General features: G+C 36.5%; 1 protein-coding gene across 8 annotated transcripts in view; it reads right to left on the bottom strand.

Moving 5' to 3' along the window:
- MAP3K4 (mitogen-activated protein kinase kinase kinase 4) overlaps positions 1 to 14,106 on the bottom strand; it is a 76,615-nt gene that overhangs the window by 46,143 nt on the left and 16,366 nt on the right. For all 8 annotated transcript variants that reach the window (XR_005828409.1, XM_040597588.1, XM_040597585.1 and 5 more), the window contains exons 2-4: positions 13,394 to 13,584; positions 6,450 to 7,831; positions 1,941 to 2,183 (exon numbers count right to left, since the gene is read on the bottom strand). Coding sequence is in view for 7 of the 8 variants with exons in the window: in XM_040597588.1 (XP_040453522.1) it covers positions 1,941 to 2,183; positions 6,450 to 7,831; positions 13,394 to 13,584 (1,816 nt within the window). In the remaining variant the exon portion in view is untranslated. The remainder of the gene's footprint in view (positions 1 to 1,940; positions 2,184 to 6,449; positions 7,832 to 13,393; positions 13,585 to 14,106) is intronic.

Below are 14,106 nucleotides of genomic sequence, written 5' to 3' on the forward strand. Positions count from 1 at the left end.
CCATAAAACTTTAACATCTAGTATGGCATATCTTACAGATACAAGCAAAGTTCACTTCTAAAACTTGCAGAGCAACATTTGTCCATCCAAAATAAAAAAAAAAACAACCCTCAAAACTTCATTAAAAATAGTGATTGTTTTTTGTTTAAATAATACTGCTATACAGTGATGTGTAGTGCTACTGAATAACAGCATGTAGGATTTACAAAAAACTCTGTAGTGCTCATTTTAAGTCTCGACTTTTGGAACTGAAACTCACAAGGCAAGAGGCAAATAAAAATATGGTCTATAATGAGCACACTAAAGAATGTGCAGCTTAAACCGAAAATAATATCATTATTATTGGTTTTATGGGTTGTTTTTTGTTTAGGGAGTTTGTACAAGAAATTATATTCTGCAGAGCAGGTAGGGCAGGTCACACAGGTACTCTACAGCAAGGAACTTAGAAAGTTTATAAAGTCTTCTGGAGTTTTTTGGCGGTTTGTTTTTCTCTGTAATTCTGTAGTACTTTGTGAACTTGCAGAACACCCTAGACTTGCAGAACACTAGCACAAAACAGACCCTAGACTATGTTTTGAGCCTGCTCAAGATTTTAGGCATTACAATTCTTCAGGAAACAAATAGATCTATTTATGAAATATACTCCACAGCTCCTTTGCCTGTTCAGAAATATTGCGTGGGACAGCAAGCATTTGCTGACTTGAATTCATTTTTTCAGTATAATTAGCAAGACAGTATACATCATCAAAACAGTCTATAACACACATGCTGTTTTCCAAGAAGAAAGTGTCATTTTTACTTAACTTGAAGTTCACAAGGAGAATACAAAATGTAAGGGCAAAAAAACAGCCCCAGTCTCTGGGGGGAAAAAAAAAAGGATATATTGTCCTTTACAATACAGTATGCTATACTATATTTTACTGTAACTATGACTCTTAAGATTGAAATTGTAGGTACCATGCTTTTGGATATTAGGACACCTAAAATCCTAGTATACCAAAGAAAGAAAAAGAAGGGGTGAAATAAGAGGAGGAAGGTGGGTAACAGAGAGGACTGAAATTTGTTTGGGACCATAAAGTAACTTAGCAGTTGATGTGGGAGCAGCAGATAACTGGAATGTGCAGTCATAATCAGCCCAAGAGCTTATTTAAATGTTTACCCTTAAAGACCACCTGATAAAATCCTGATCTGCTCATGATTGCCAGGGAGCAGGGAGATTACTTCAGACAATTTTAGTATGTCCTGGACTAGACTTTGAAAAATGGCATTGACCTAAAAAGCCTTCATTTTATTAGATAACCACCAGAAAATAAATCCTCATACAACATTCTCAATCAGTGACAAGACTGATAGTCTTGGGTCACTACCCACAGGAAATTTATACACTTTCATGTTTTTAAATAAAATGTATATATATTTATATAAAACAATATACTGGGAAAGAAATATTTTTTTAAGTATTTGTTTTTCTTCTTCAACAGCTTTAACTATGTGACCACCACATGTTGGCAGAGGTCTTACGTTTGCAAAGAAGAAAAGATCAAGTCAAAGAAAAGAAATATATAGACCCTTAAAATTGGATACACTGCCTAAGAAACCCAAATGGAGGAAGATATATTGGACAAGCTTATATAACTTACACCGCAAATGGAACAAATTCTGTTTCTCTTTGCTGGCTGGTAATTCTTTAATCACCAGTTTTGTTTTGGAAGTCTAAATCAGAGAGGTATTTATGACCAGTTGTTTACTATGTAAAAAAATAGATCTCCATATGAAATATAAGACTATTTATAAAAGTTATTACATAATTATACATTGTCATTTCTTCAACTAATCCGCTTTAAACTGACCACCTTACCATAACAAAATGACAAAGTTATTTCAAATAGGAAATAGGTATAAAAAAAACCACCAAACACCAAAAAAGAGTTGATGCAAACCTGTTTAATACTCAAAAGAGATGGTTCCCCAGCAGGTCTTTGTTCCAACCTTAGCTTGAGACATTCATGGATAACATTGAGCAGGACTCGGCAAAGGACCAAGAATGCAGGTTCAAAAGACGGTAAGTCCATGGATTTCAGCTCCTCCCACGACACAGTGCTGCATTTTTGCTCACAACAAGGTGGGGAATTTAATAACTGCACATAATCTGAACACAACATGGGATCTGGAAATTCTGAAAACTATAACAAGAAATAGGTATCATGAAAAGGATCCTTAAATTATTTAGGATTTAGCATTTGTTTACAGTAGCATGCAAAAACGCCCATTTTTAAAAGATAAGATACTATTAACTGGCAAATCAATCACAGAAGTTTCAATTTATCTCTTCTGTCTTTAAAGCTAACCTTTTTTTTTTTTTTTTTTTTTTTTTTGAGGATCACCAGGCTGAGGAAGATAATTATGGACCCTTGGGAGTGAACAAAATCTCTTATTTTATGTTTCAATACTAAAATGACTAAAGCATCCATTAAAGCTGGAGGTCACCTCTCACTACACAGGAAAAAACTGCTGTTTCAGTTATGTTATGATAAACATGTGAGTTAAGCCTAATATATCGGAACATACAGTCAGGTCATTGTAAGATACAATACTTGAGAATTTCAAAATATATTAAAAAAACAAATCAAAAGGTCTTACACTGATAACTGTATTGAGAAACAAGTGTGTACTTGACTACATCAGCCGAGTAACCTTGTTCCTTTTCAAATCTATAGCACGTATATTATGTAAAACTCCACACTGTAAACTAATGCAGTATTTAAGAAAGTGTCATTAGCTAAACTGAACAGAATTATGGAAAAAATAACTTATGAACTTTGGTAGATGTTAAGAAATTGAAACTGAAACTAAAAAAGGAAGATAGGTCAAGCTGGTTGGTTTTCAGTTAATAAACTTATTTTTCATTTACATTTAAATGAAATGGCATTTATAATCAGACAAAATAATTGAAATTATCTGAAATAGACATCCTAGATATCTAAACTATATATCTTGTGATAATATGCTAAGCAGAGCTGTACATGGAGGCACTCTGGTGTTTAATTTAGGAAGAAAATTTGGACTGCAACCTGTGTGCAGCTCTTGAAGATAACACACTGTACATCAGCTAAGGACAAGACTTGTTTCAGATTAAGTTTGCTTTATTCTAATCCTCATTTCACAGCTTCTATGACACCTGAACTACCTTCCTTCATATATTAGGCATAACTGGCATTTTTTAGGTTTTTCCTCAGTGCCATATTTAAACACCACCACTGCGAAGGAGAGGAAAACATTACCAGAAATTACATCAAAGATAAAGCACCACCTAGAAAGTTAAAAAAATTAAGCCACTTTTAAGCTTAGTATCTAGCAGACAGTAAAAAAAAGAAATTGTTTATTCCTTTACATCTACACACACAGTTTTTACATTTGTGCCTACAGTGTCATACAAGCTCTGCTTTCTCAGAAGAGCCACACAAAATTGCAGTTACTGACAAAGTCAGGGGGTTTAGTGGTTTTGGGTTTTAATATTGTGATGTTTCTTGGCTGTCACGGGGCATAGAATAGCATATACATTACTCTCCAACGTTGACACAAAACACATTATGCACTGCAGGTTCTTACATAATTTATAAAACCACTAGCTCATTACACAGAAAGAGCAAACATGCACGAGCAGGGATTTCCTCTATACCTAGCTTAGCTGAAGTTGAACCACTAGTTGATACACAGTATAAGAACTTATCTTCTTAGATGCTATATAAATGTCCTCTTTTTACTAACTCTTTTCTAAAAGAAACAAAGAAACGTATAGCACCAGAGCTAAAGGTTTTTATAGAAGTTTTCATTAATAACAGATAATGAAAATACTACACTTCTACAGTACAACAAAATATTTAAAACATACAATCCTCACTGTGACGCAAGTACAGCACTAAAAAATTTAGTTCTTAGGTAAGTACTAAAGAACTAGTCTATAAGCAAAAATAAACAAAGACATTGAATAAATGTATTATTACATTTCCTGCCATTAAGGATAACAACATATGACATGAGATCTTAGCATTAGACACCTAATTTTCTATTGTTCAGTTTGACTAATCTTGATCTTCAGTGGGCCCAATCTAAAATGTTTCATGTGACTACCAAACACTTCTTAAAAAAAAACCCCAAGAAAACAAGGTCCAAGCCATTTATTGAGATCATACATAAAAACCATACTCAAAAGTGCAGCCAGTTGATTAAACAACAAACAGGCTTAAATACTATTCTACTAAAGTAACACCTAACTAAAGCAAGAAATACTAGTCATTTTCTTTAGGGATCAGCGCATACAGCTTCTACACAAAACAGACTCTATAGCACCTAGAGCCTTGTTAAAGTATCAGAGCCCATGACCAATGAAACTTGTATTTTAAAAAATGCTAAAACCAGCTATCTGTATAAACATTTACATATATTTAAGATGAAATGAGCATTAAAATGCATACAGTAGAAGAATCCAGAAAACACATTTTAGATGAAAGACAGTGTTTAAGTAACAACAGAAATGAAAGTTATGTCCAGAGATTTTAAAGTGTATGTAATACACAAACACAGAGTCAAGATATAAAAGTAACAGAAGTAACAAAGATTAACAAAATACTAGCAGCTCTGGCTGCATACAGATATCAAATTGGACTGCACTAAAAAAAACCCAAGACACTACATTCAGAGTACTGTCAGATGCAGAGACAAAGCAATTCAAAACCATCTCTTCTATTTTACTCTGATGTCATCTTTTGCTGCAGCAGGTACAACACTTCTGACAAACAGAATTTTCCTTTTTTGACAGCATTTTTTTAATTTGGGGGCAGGAAAGAAGTTCACAATTTTACAGCATTCACCTTTCATCATAATTCTTAAAAAAGGACAATATTCCAAAGAAAATGTAATAATTACTGAAAACGAACATTCAAAAAAGTCAAAAAGATAGAGAAGACAGGAGAAAAGATGAACCTTACATCTTAAACAAGTCATCCAATGCTAACTTACCAAAAAGATTAATTTTGTGAAGCTGCAGTAAAGACTCTAGCTACTAGTGTTTCATTAACTTGTTTTGAGAAACCTTACGAAGTCAAACATTTGAGGTATTTGGAAATTTCAAAAATACTTTCAATAGTAGTTTTCAATAGCCCCAAATTATGTTTTATTTCCTTTGTTTTTTTAAAGGTATTTCTGCCCATCTATTAAGCTGAACTTCCTATCTACGTATATATGGTTTGGGGATGCTTTTGATTACTGTAACAGATACCTGCAAGTTTTACTTAAGCATGTGACTTTTTAGAATTTCCTAGAATACAAGTTGAAATCAATTAGAGAATAAATAAAAATTCAACCAATAGCTTCATTTTTTACAGTAGTATCTACACTAGAAAAAGTAAGAATAAAAACTTTTTCAAAATACGTACCTTCATAAATATAGATTTATTCATCCTAAAAACATAACCTCCAAAGGAGATAAAACAATTCTTGTTTCTTTTCAAATGTGACAGTCAAGAGATCAGCAATGTGTCAAAGGCCACATGTGGTATCCATATTAGAACAGGCACATTGGCTAAGAAACTCCTTTGTCCAGAATCCATGGTAAGGCACCACACACAGTGCCACTTTATCAGGGAGGGCAAGCAAACCTTACTACTAGTTCTTCCTAGTATAAAGATGCCTACAAGTTAGGTAAAGTTTATAAGTTTATAATAAGGAACAATATTCTGCCTTGAAAGAATTAGTGGCCACGACTTCAGCTACTGTCCTTCATTTACTGCTTATTTCATTATTTTTTTTTTATTAACTCACAAGCATTCTTGATTAAGAACATACCATGACCCAAAGACAAAAAAAATTAAACTAAGATCCAGCTAAAGAATGCAACATGCTAACACGACTTGCTTACATAGATTTCAAGGTTAACAGAGTCCATTCATTTATCCAATCTGGCCTCAAGCATAATGTGCCACCACAGTACTTCATTCATTTACATGAGGAAAACCCCAAAATAATAGTGATGTTTTCATAAAGGGTGTCTTGCAGAAAGATATCCAGTCTTGAAGGCAAGGAAAGGACAATGACCGCTTCCATCGCTACTTTTTCTCATGATTCAACTTCTGTGCCTTATTTTCCATTGTAATTTTTCTGACATTGCTTCAGACATTAGAAAATGTAATGAGCAAAGATGTTATCATAAAAATGTCATTTCAAATACAAAGAACAGAGAACTAGCTCGTGCTTCACACAAATTCTAAATCAGGTCAACGACAGATTCATTCCCGTGGAAGTAGAGGTAGGCTCTTAATCATAACATACACTATCTTTCAAAAGCCAAAACAACTGTAACTTTCCTAAGATCCCAATTCCTCCCGTTTCAGTCAGAAACAATACAGCAGGGGAGGTACTCCTGTTACCCATTTACACTAGTAGCAACCTACCTCCAGCTGGTGATCACTCCTTACCAACGCCATTCGGGCCCTTTGCAATGAGCCATGCATTAGCTTGTGCAGTCTTAAAATTAGCTTCCTCAACCCCATTTGCTTCAGTGCTTTATCTACAAATGGCCTGTAAATAGAGGTCAAACAGTGTTGGCTGCAGCTTGCCTCAGCACTGCATTCTGGAATAACCCAAGAGGTGGAGTCATCCTCAGATTCAAGCCTATCAAGCCTCCTTGAAAAATGGTCCTGAAAGTCAAAATTTGGCTTATTAGTAAAATTGTTCTTGATGGCTTGTCTAAGTTCCTCAACATTCTCCTCAGAGATTTGTTCATCACCATCACTCTCCTCTGTGCATGTTCCTGAGGATTCCTTTACTTCTGTTTCCCTATCAACTTCTTCATCCTCTGGGTCATTGTCCTTAGATGGTAAAGGAGAAGGGATTTCAAACACTGGCCAGCCAATGTCAGAAAGATTTTTGATGCCCAAAACAGTTCCCATAATCCTTAGTTTTTGATTTAAGTCTTTTGTAATATTTAACCATAGACAGAGTGCCTGCACTCTGTCCTGGAAGTCCTTCGCAGCATACTTTTCATAGTCCTTTTGAAGAGCCTGCAGAGATGGGTAAAGTGCTTCTATATACTCTAGCTGCTCCATTATCCGCTTTACTTGCTCAAATGAGACCCGCTGCCGATGGAGGTGTTCATGGTAACTTGAGTAATCCAAAGCACTAGTTCCATGTGTTGCTTTGCAAACTCCTTCTCCTGAAGTACCATTGAGACTGGCTCCATTTTTTACACAGGAGAAGCTTCCATAGTTCACTTTGAAGGTGAGGATTTCATTGATGATATCAGGGATATCTTGACGGGCTGCATAGAGATAGAGGTCTTGGTCATTAATGCTCCGGCCAGCGTGCCAAGCTTGCAGCTCTAGCCAGATCAGTTCATTGGATCGGTTCAGCCAGACAGAAGAAGTGTTTTCCTGTCCTCTTTGCTCCCTGTCCTTTTTCTTTGAGACTGAGGTAAGTTTTAACAAAAGCCGCAGGGTTTCAAAGAATTTTAAGCGGTCTGCTGGACAATCAGTCCTAGAAGTCTGGCGTGCAGTTCTGGGTATTGGCATGGGCACAGAGACTGGAAGCTTAGCATTGCTACAGCCAAGGCTGAGGTAAGGCTTATTGAGATCAATGTCTGGAATTGGTTTTTTTGGCAAAGACCCACCAACTGAGTCTAACATAAATGAGCACTGCACATTTTTCTTGTGATCTCGTTCTGTTGTCCTTAGGGTGTCTCGAATCTTTTTCCCTTGCTTATAGCTGTGCTCCTCCACATTCTCGATGGTTTTCCCATTGTCTTTATGCACAGTCTGAGTTGGCACACTCATCTTTTCTGTAAGAAAAAAAAGGGGGAAAAAAATGTGACTGCAGCAACAAGAAAAAGCATCAGTCAATCCAGCTCCAAATCACATTCCTTAGGTCAAGCATCAAACATAAAACATTGCTTAATACCAATAAAAGAAAATAGGCATGGATAGAAGAAAAATATAGTCTTGGAAATTACCATCGGTATAACTAAATCAATAGCAGCACCAAAAGAATTTTTCTTCCTCTTCTATAGAAAGGACCTCAGAGAATTCTCATTATCTTGAGTATGCTGTCTGCTGAGAACCGAATATGATGAAAAGAACAGTTTCCAAGTTCATTTTCCACACATTTGTCAAACAACCTCCCCCCAAAAAAAAGCCTCAAAAAGAAACAGAGCGTTATTAAGGTTTCCAAGTCACACAGAACTGAAGAGATGCCATTGCACGTGCAATTTCATAAAAACTTGAGCATGTACAAATTCTGAAATTCAGCTTGAATGATCTGATTCTGCCTCCTGGCGGGGCTTGATCTCAGTTCTGGGAACCCCTCTGTAGTCTTAATACACTGCCTTACCACCACGAGCCTACCTCCCCACTCTCCCAACACACACACACTTGCTTTCTCCCTTACCTGCAGCCCTTCCCTGCCCAGTCGTGAAATCTCCTCTTCCCTCCCTGTTCCTTCCTCAGAAGCAGCAGGCCTTACCACTCTTCTGTAGCACTAACAAAAGTGCTTCAACCTAGGCTTTCCAGATCAGGACAGGAGGAACTACTTGGTATTAAAACAGTGATTCTCTCCCTTTTACTTAAGGAATTGGTGGCAGGCCGGAGGGAAGCAGCTGTATATAGACTAGTTGCAGTCCTGGGACCGGCAGTTGGAACACAACAAGCTGCACAGTCACAGGGCCCCTGCTTATTAAAGCACAGAACAGACTTTCAGAACAATGGCTGAATACTTTGTCTTCTTTTCATTGTTCACTGTGACTCTAAGGATTATCTGCTGCACATGGCTCATTCCCCATGCTAGCAGTAGTAATTTCCTTAGAGTCCATGCTCCTCACTATGCACTTAATTAATACCAGAAATACCGGTAAGTTTATTTACAAAACAGCCTGCTCAGTGGAAGAATATTATTCCCTTTCTATATACGGAAAATCACGATAGACAAAGATCCATCAAGCCAGCATACTTTTGGGTGCCAATAATGGGAAAAGCTATTGCTCAACATTTCTGACCGTTGAGCACAGTGTTGAACGCCCCCTGACTTCAACTGTACCTTGAATTCTACACAATTTGCAAATCACATCCCAGAATCTCCAGCTTGCTTCTAGGAAAACATGACACAGACAGATTTTAATTCGTGCTGCTTGCCTAGTATCACACAATTTTTCATGACAGAATTATATTATCATAGGATGCATTTCACCGACTTAATTATTAGATGGCCCTTCATTCTTCTGTCGTTCACTACTTATCTTCCAGCATTTGCAACAAAACAAGGTACAGTCATGCATAAATCTGTTTCTTTCATCATAAAATTAAAAAAAAATCTCTACTCATGTAAGACAGCAATTCTCTGTAACAGAACTGGTGTGGTAACATAGCTCAAAGGTTATCAGAAGTATGCACACACCTTGTATTAAGGCAAAGATGTCTGAAACAAAAGTGGAGAGGTATGTGGTCAGAGCACCTTATTTGTTTCCATTACGAACCCTGTTTTCAGCTGTTAATGAGCAATAAGTGAGTTAATAGGGGTGTGCCTTGCCACAATGCCTCCTTCTAATCTAAAAAATACATAATTTAACCCTTGCCATGGTTGTGTAGAAGTGGGGCAGGTCACAATGCACACAATGGCACTTAATTATGGAAAAAAATGAAATTATGTTCTGAAGAACATGAGGAAGAAAGAACTAGTCATCACAAAAACTTGTTTCTTGCAAATACAGACTTTATTAATGCCTCTTATTCTACTTTTATTTCAGGTATTCATATACCTTTCTCTGACTAGCTACCAAGTACCATAAGCAGATGACAGAAAAACCTAACTCAAACAGTTTTCCTCCCAGAAATTGAAACCTATCAGTGTTTCTAAGAAACCTGCTACAGAATTCACTGTCATGGATGTTACATTTATCTACCCAAACACTACTGTCAGACAGCAGTACCTCACCCTCACTGGTTACTAAATCATGAGACAGAAGGTCTACTGAACATATCAGCTTGAATCCCACACCACAGCTGGCACTGCTGTGAGGAGGCAACAGCCCAAAAAGCCAGGACAGCCAAGCAGCAGGAAGACACATTCTGCACTGGCAGGAAAAGAGAAGGAAGATGAAGGAGGTTGGCAGATATGAAACACATACACACATTCCTCCCTGCCTCCCAGACTCTGGGGTAGATTAGAAATGATTCAACATTTAACAGCACTTTGATGATGAAGATTTTGGTGACCTTAATAAATGAAAACTCTGGCACATTTAAAGATCATTTTCTGATTATACACTCTAGATAGGGGTCCTCTAAACCCCTTCAGTTTACGTTTTCAACATGTTATTCTCCTTCAATATTAATTTTCAGATTCCCCATCCCACCAAAACACATTAAAAGAAAGGCAAGTTAAAAACAGATTATTAGAAATCCAAAATCTCTTAACACTTGAACATTCATCATTCTTAACAAAGCCCAGGCACAATAATCCACAAATTGTTTCAAAATCCTCTCATTTTTTCACATAAACAGGTGCCAATGATTCAAATATACTGGACAATTCTGCAACAAATAAATATCAATGTCACAACTGGACCAGCTGCTACTACAAATTTTATTGTAGTTCTGTAATATAGGCTTAAACTAATTCGTAAAACAAGTTCAGCTGCATTAACAAATTTTGAGTTACAATTACCTTTAGTGCTACACAGGGCAGGTAGGTTTCACAACCAAGCAGCGACTGGTTGGTGAGAGGGGGCACGTGGTTGAGTGAGATCTTAAACAGCTCGTAAAAGTGACAAAATGAGCTTGAGGAACTTTATAGGGTTAAGAAAGTGGAGTGGATAGAGGTTCCCTTTCAAGTATCAAGTGGCAGAAGTTTCATACTAGAAAGCAGACAGAGGCACTGTTTTTTTATAGTTCAAGAAGCTAATACTTCAATAAGCAAGCAAGCATTCCATACCCTTCGAGTCAGAAAAAAACAAGCAGGAGACATATGTATGTCTTAGCAGCAGCTATGAAATTTAGCTTAGAAAATGTGAATCCCATGGGGTTTGGGCTAGGAGAAATGATTCAGAAACTATTTTAAAACAGATTATTGTGTCAGTTTATTGATAATAAATGCAAGTTCTAAGAAACTTGGTGTGACAGAATTAAACAAATATTGGAGAGGCAAGTAAGCAAGCCCCTAATGCCCACAATTCTCAGTTGCCTAAATAAAGATACCTTAAATCTGTGTTAGATGTAAATGAGAAGAAATTTCAAATTTATTTTTTAAACTGGTTACAGCAAAGTAACTCCTGAATGAATTCTCTTACTGAAGTAAAACCAATTCAATCTCAGTAACAGTGTATGCATACACATTCAAGGTAAATCAGCCGGTAGTGCACTTTGATATCTTTGGTTTTGGGGTAGGGGGTGGGGGAGTGTTGTTGTTTGGGCTTTTTTTGGTGGGCTGTGGTTTGGTTCCTCCCCTCCCCAATGCAGAATAAATTTTCTGAAATTGTACACATAATCAAAGTTAAATAAAATGAACTATGAACTCTCCAGAAAAGGTATTTTACAAGATACAACACTATCCAACTCATAAAACATTAAAAAAAAATAAATCAACCCCAAATATATTTTAAGATACATTCACAGCAACCAAGAACAGGCTATTATTATTCCAGAAGCTAGAACCATTCCCCTCACAAGTAGAAAGATGGACCTTGCTCCAAAAACTCAAAATCTATGAGGGAGCTGTTGTTTATCGTTGCTATTTCTTACAATGATATCAATCCTCAATATGTGCTCAGCACCAAAGGGTTACTATGAAACATTATGCGTTCTAGTTCTTTAGTATCACAATTTCTCTGTTTAGAAACTAACATGTCTTTTTTTTTTTAAAGCACAGAAAAAAACCCAAGAAAATCATAGGAAGCAAGGAAAGTTATGTAATAACTACCATGTACAGAACTAAGTAAGGTTAATGTTGCATTCGAATAGTTTAACTTAACCAAAAGGCACAATTAAAAACCAGTAAAAGAAGCTTAATAATGGCAATGCCTATACAGCTAACTGGCAAGTATAACAAGAGTTCTCTTCAATTTAGTTCTAGGAAGAAGTCTTTTGGTGAATGGTCTCTTCACAGTGACACCATTCAGAGGTTGTATGAAATGGAAAGGAACCAAAAGCTTTGGAAGACATTTGCATGGGCCCTTCAACTCTATGCAACTGAAGAACAGATTGTATTCCCTTATCCACACTAAACCATTTACCTTCTTCTCTCCTACACCTTACCTTGAAAATGTAATCCTTGCAAGTAAACGTACTCTGTGATAACATTTCCTGTTTCATGTGTAGCAATTTAAAAAAAACTGCTTCCAAATTATTAACTGGCAATAGCCAATCTGCCATAACAACTCTGGCAAGTAACCTTGTCTAACATAGTTGTTTAAAAACAAACAAAAACCCCACAAAAAATACCAAAACAAAAACACCAAACAAACCTAGGTATGTTCTGTACGAAAATACTGAATATACAATCTTAAAAAATGGCTTTTTTGTACCCACAAGCTCAGCAAAACCACCAAAATTGCATCATTTTTTTTTCTTACAAGGTCTGCTTGAAAAGATGTATTTACCGCATTTTTTTTTACAATTACCTTTTCAACAAGCAACTACCATATTCTATATATGCTTAAAATTAAAGAAATAAAAACTTAAAAATACTACTTTAACCTAACTATGTTTAATATCAGTTATTGTTACTTAGTAACATTAGGAAAAAACACATATCAAGTACCTTTTGTCTCTTCACAGTTACGACTTTATGATAAAAACGTCAACACAAGTAAACGACGGTAACTACACTTTAATTGCTTCAGTGACACTAAAGAGTAAATAGTCACTGAAAACTTCATACTTCTATAAAACATACTGCAAAGAGCTTCAGAACATGAAACTGGGGCAGAGAAGCAACTACACCATTACTAGAGACCATAGAACTGCAGAAAAAAATCAGAAAATACCTCTGAAGGTCATTTTTTCCAGCCTCCTGCTCAAAGCAAGATGTATTTCAAACCTAGTTTATCCTGCTCACGATCTTATCCAGTTGTGTTTTGGAAACCTCCAAAGATTCAACAACCCAAATACCCCTCTGGCAAACTGTTCACCGTTTGACCACTCTTGTGTTAAATTTTTTCTTCTAATACCCAAACAATTTTCCCTTGCAGCAACCTCAAACAGCTGCCTCCTGTCCTTTCGCTGCACCTCAGTATCTGGCTCCATCTTCTGCGTATCTCCTCCATCAGGCAATGAAAAGGCTACTACAAAACCTTTATGGTCATTTTAGTTAAAAAAAAAAAAAACAACAAACAAAAACAAAACACCATACCTACCTTTCAAAGTAGAGCGGCTAGCAGGTCTCCCAACGTTATTTTTCTGATGCTTTGTTGACATACGCTTCATCTGGCGGGGTGTACTAGGAGGGGAAGTTCCATAGAAGGTGTCAGCACTTGCTTCATCTGATAATTCCTCAGGGTCAGATACAGAGATCTTGCAAGTAGCATCTTCTGATTTGCACTCTTTCCTGTAAAGAACAGGTATAAACCATGATGTTAAATACAAAGAATTTTTACTTGCAATTTGTGGTATTTAGAGAGCTAATCCATCAATAAAGCCTGACCAAAGTTAACCTTCTATATTTTTATGCTACAGCCATGTATATTTATCCCAAGTTTTTTCACACCCGTAAGGGCAACCTTCCAATCAAGCAAAGTACAGACAAGATACAACAAGGAGGATGTATAACCAGAGTGTCACGAAGAGAACACCATGTAAACATACATGTACATGGAATACATTTGTCTCTGAGAAAGCTTGTAGCAATCCTAAACTAAGAGGTACATGAAACAAACAAAGGTTCAGATACACACACATAATACAAGACAGTCAATCTAATTAGCGGCTGAGGACAACAGCAGGTCTTCCCTTCTATCTTCTACCCCCTAACTTGTGTACACCATGAAGACAACTTCTAAATTCACCGAAAAGGCTCTCCACCCTTCACAGAACTTCTCTAGCATAGAAAACCTGAATGTATTTCATGTAT

This window comes from Falco naumanni, chromosome 6 (genome assembly GCF_017639655.2).
Source record: "Falco naumanni isolate bFalNau1 chromosome 6, bFalNau1.pat, whole genome shotgun sequence".
NCBI classification, from domain to species: Eukaryota; Metazoa; Chordata; class Aves; order Falconiformes; family Falconidae; genus Falco; species Falco naumanni.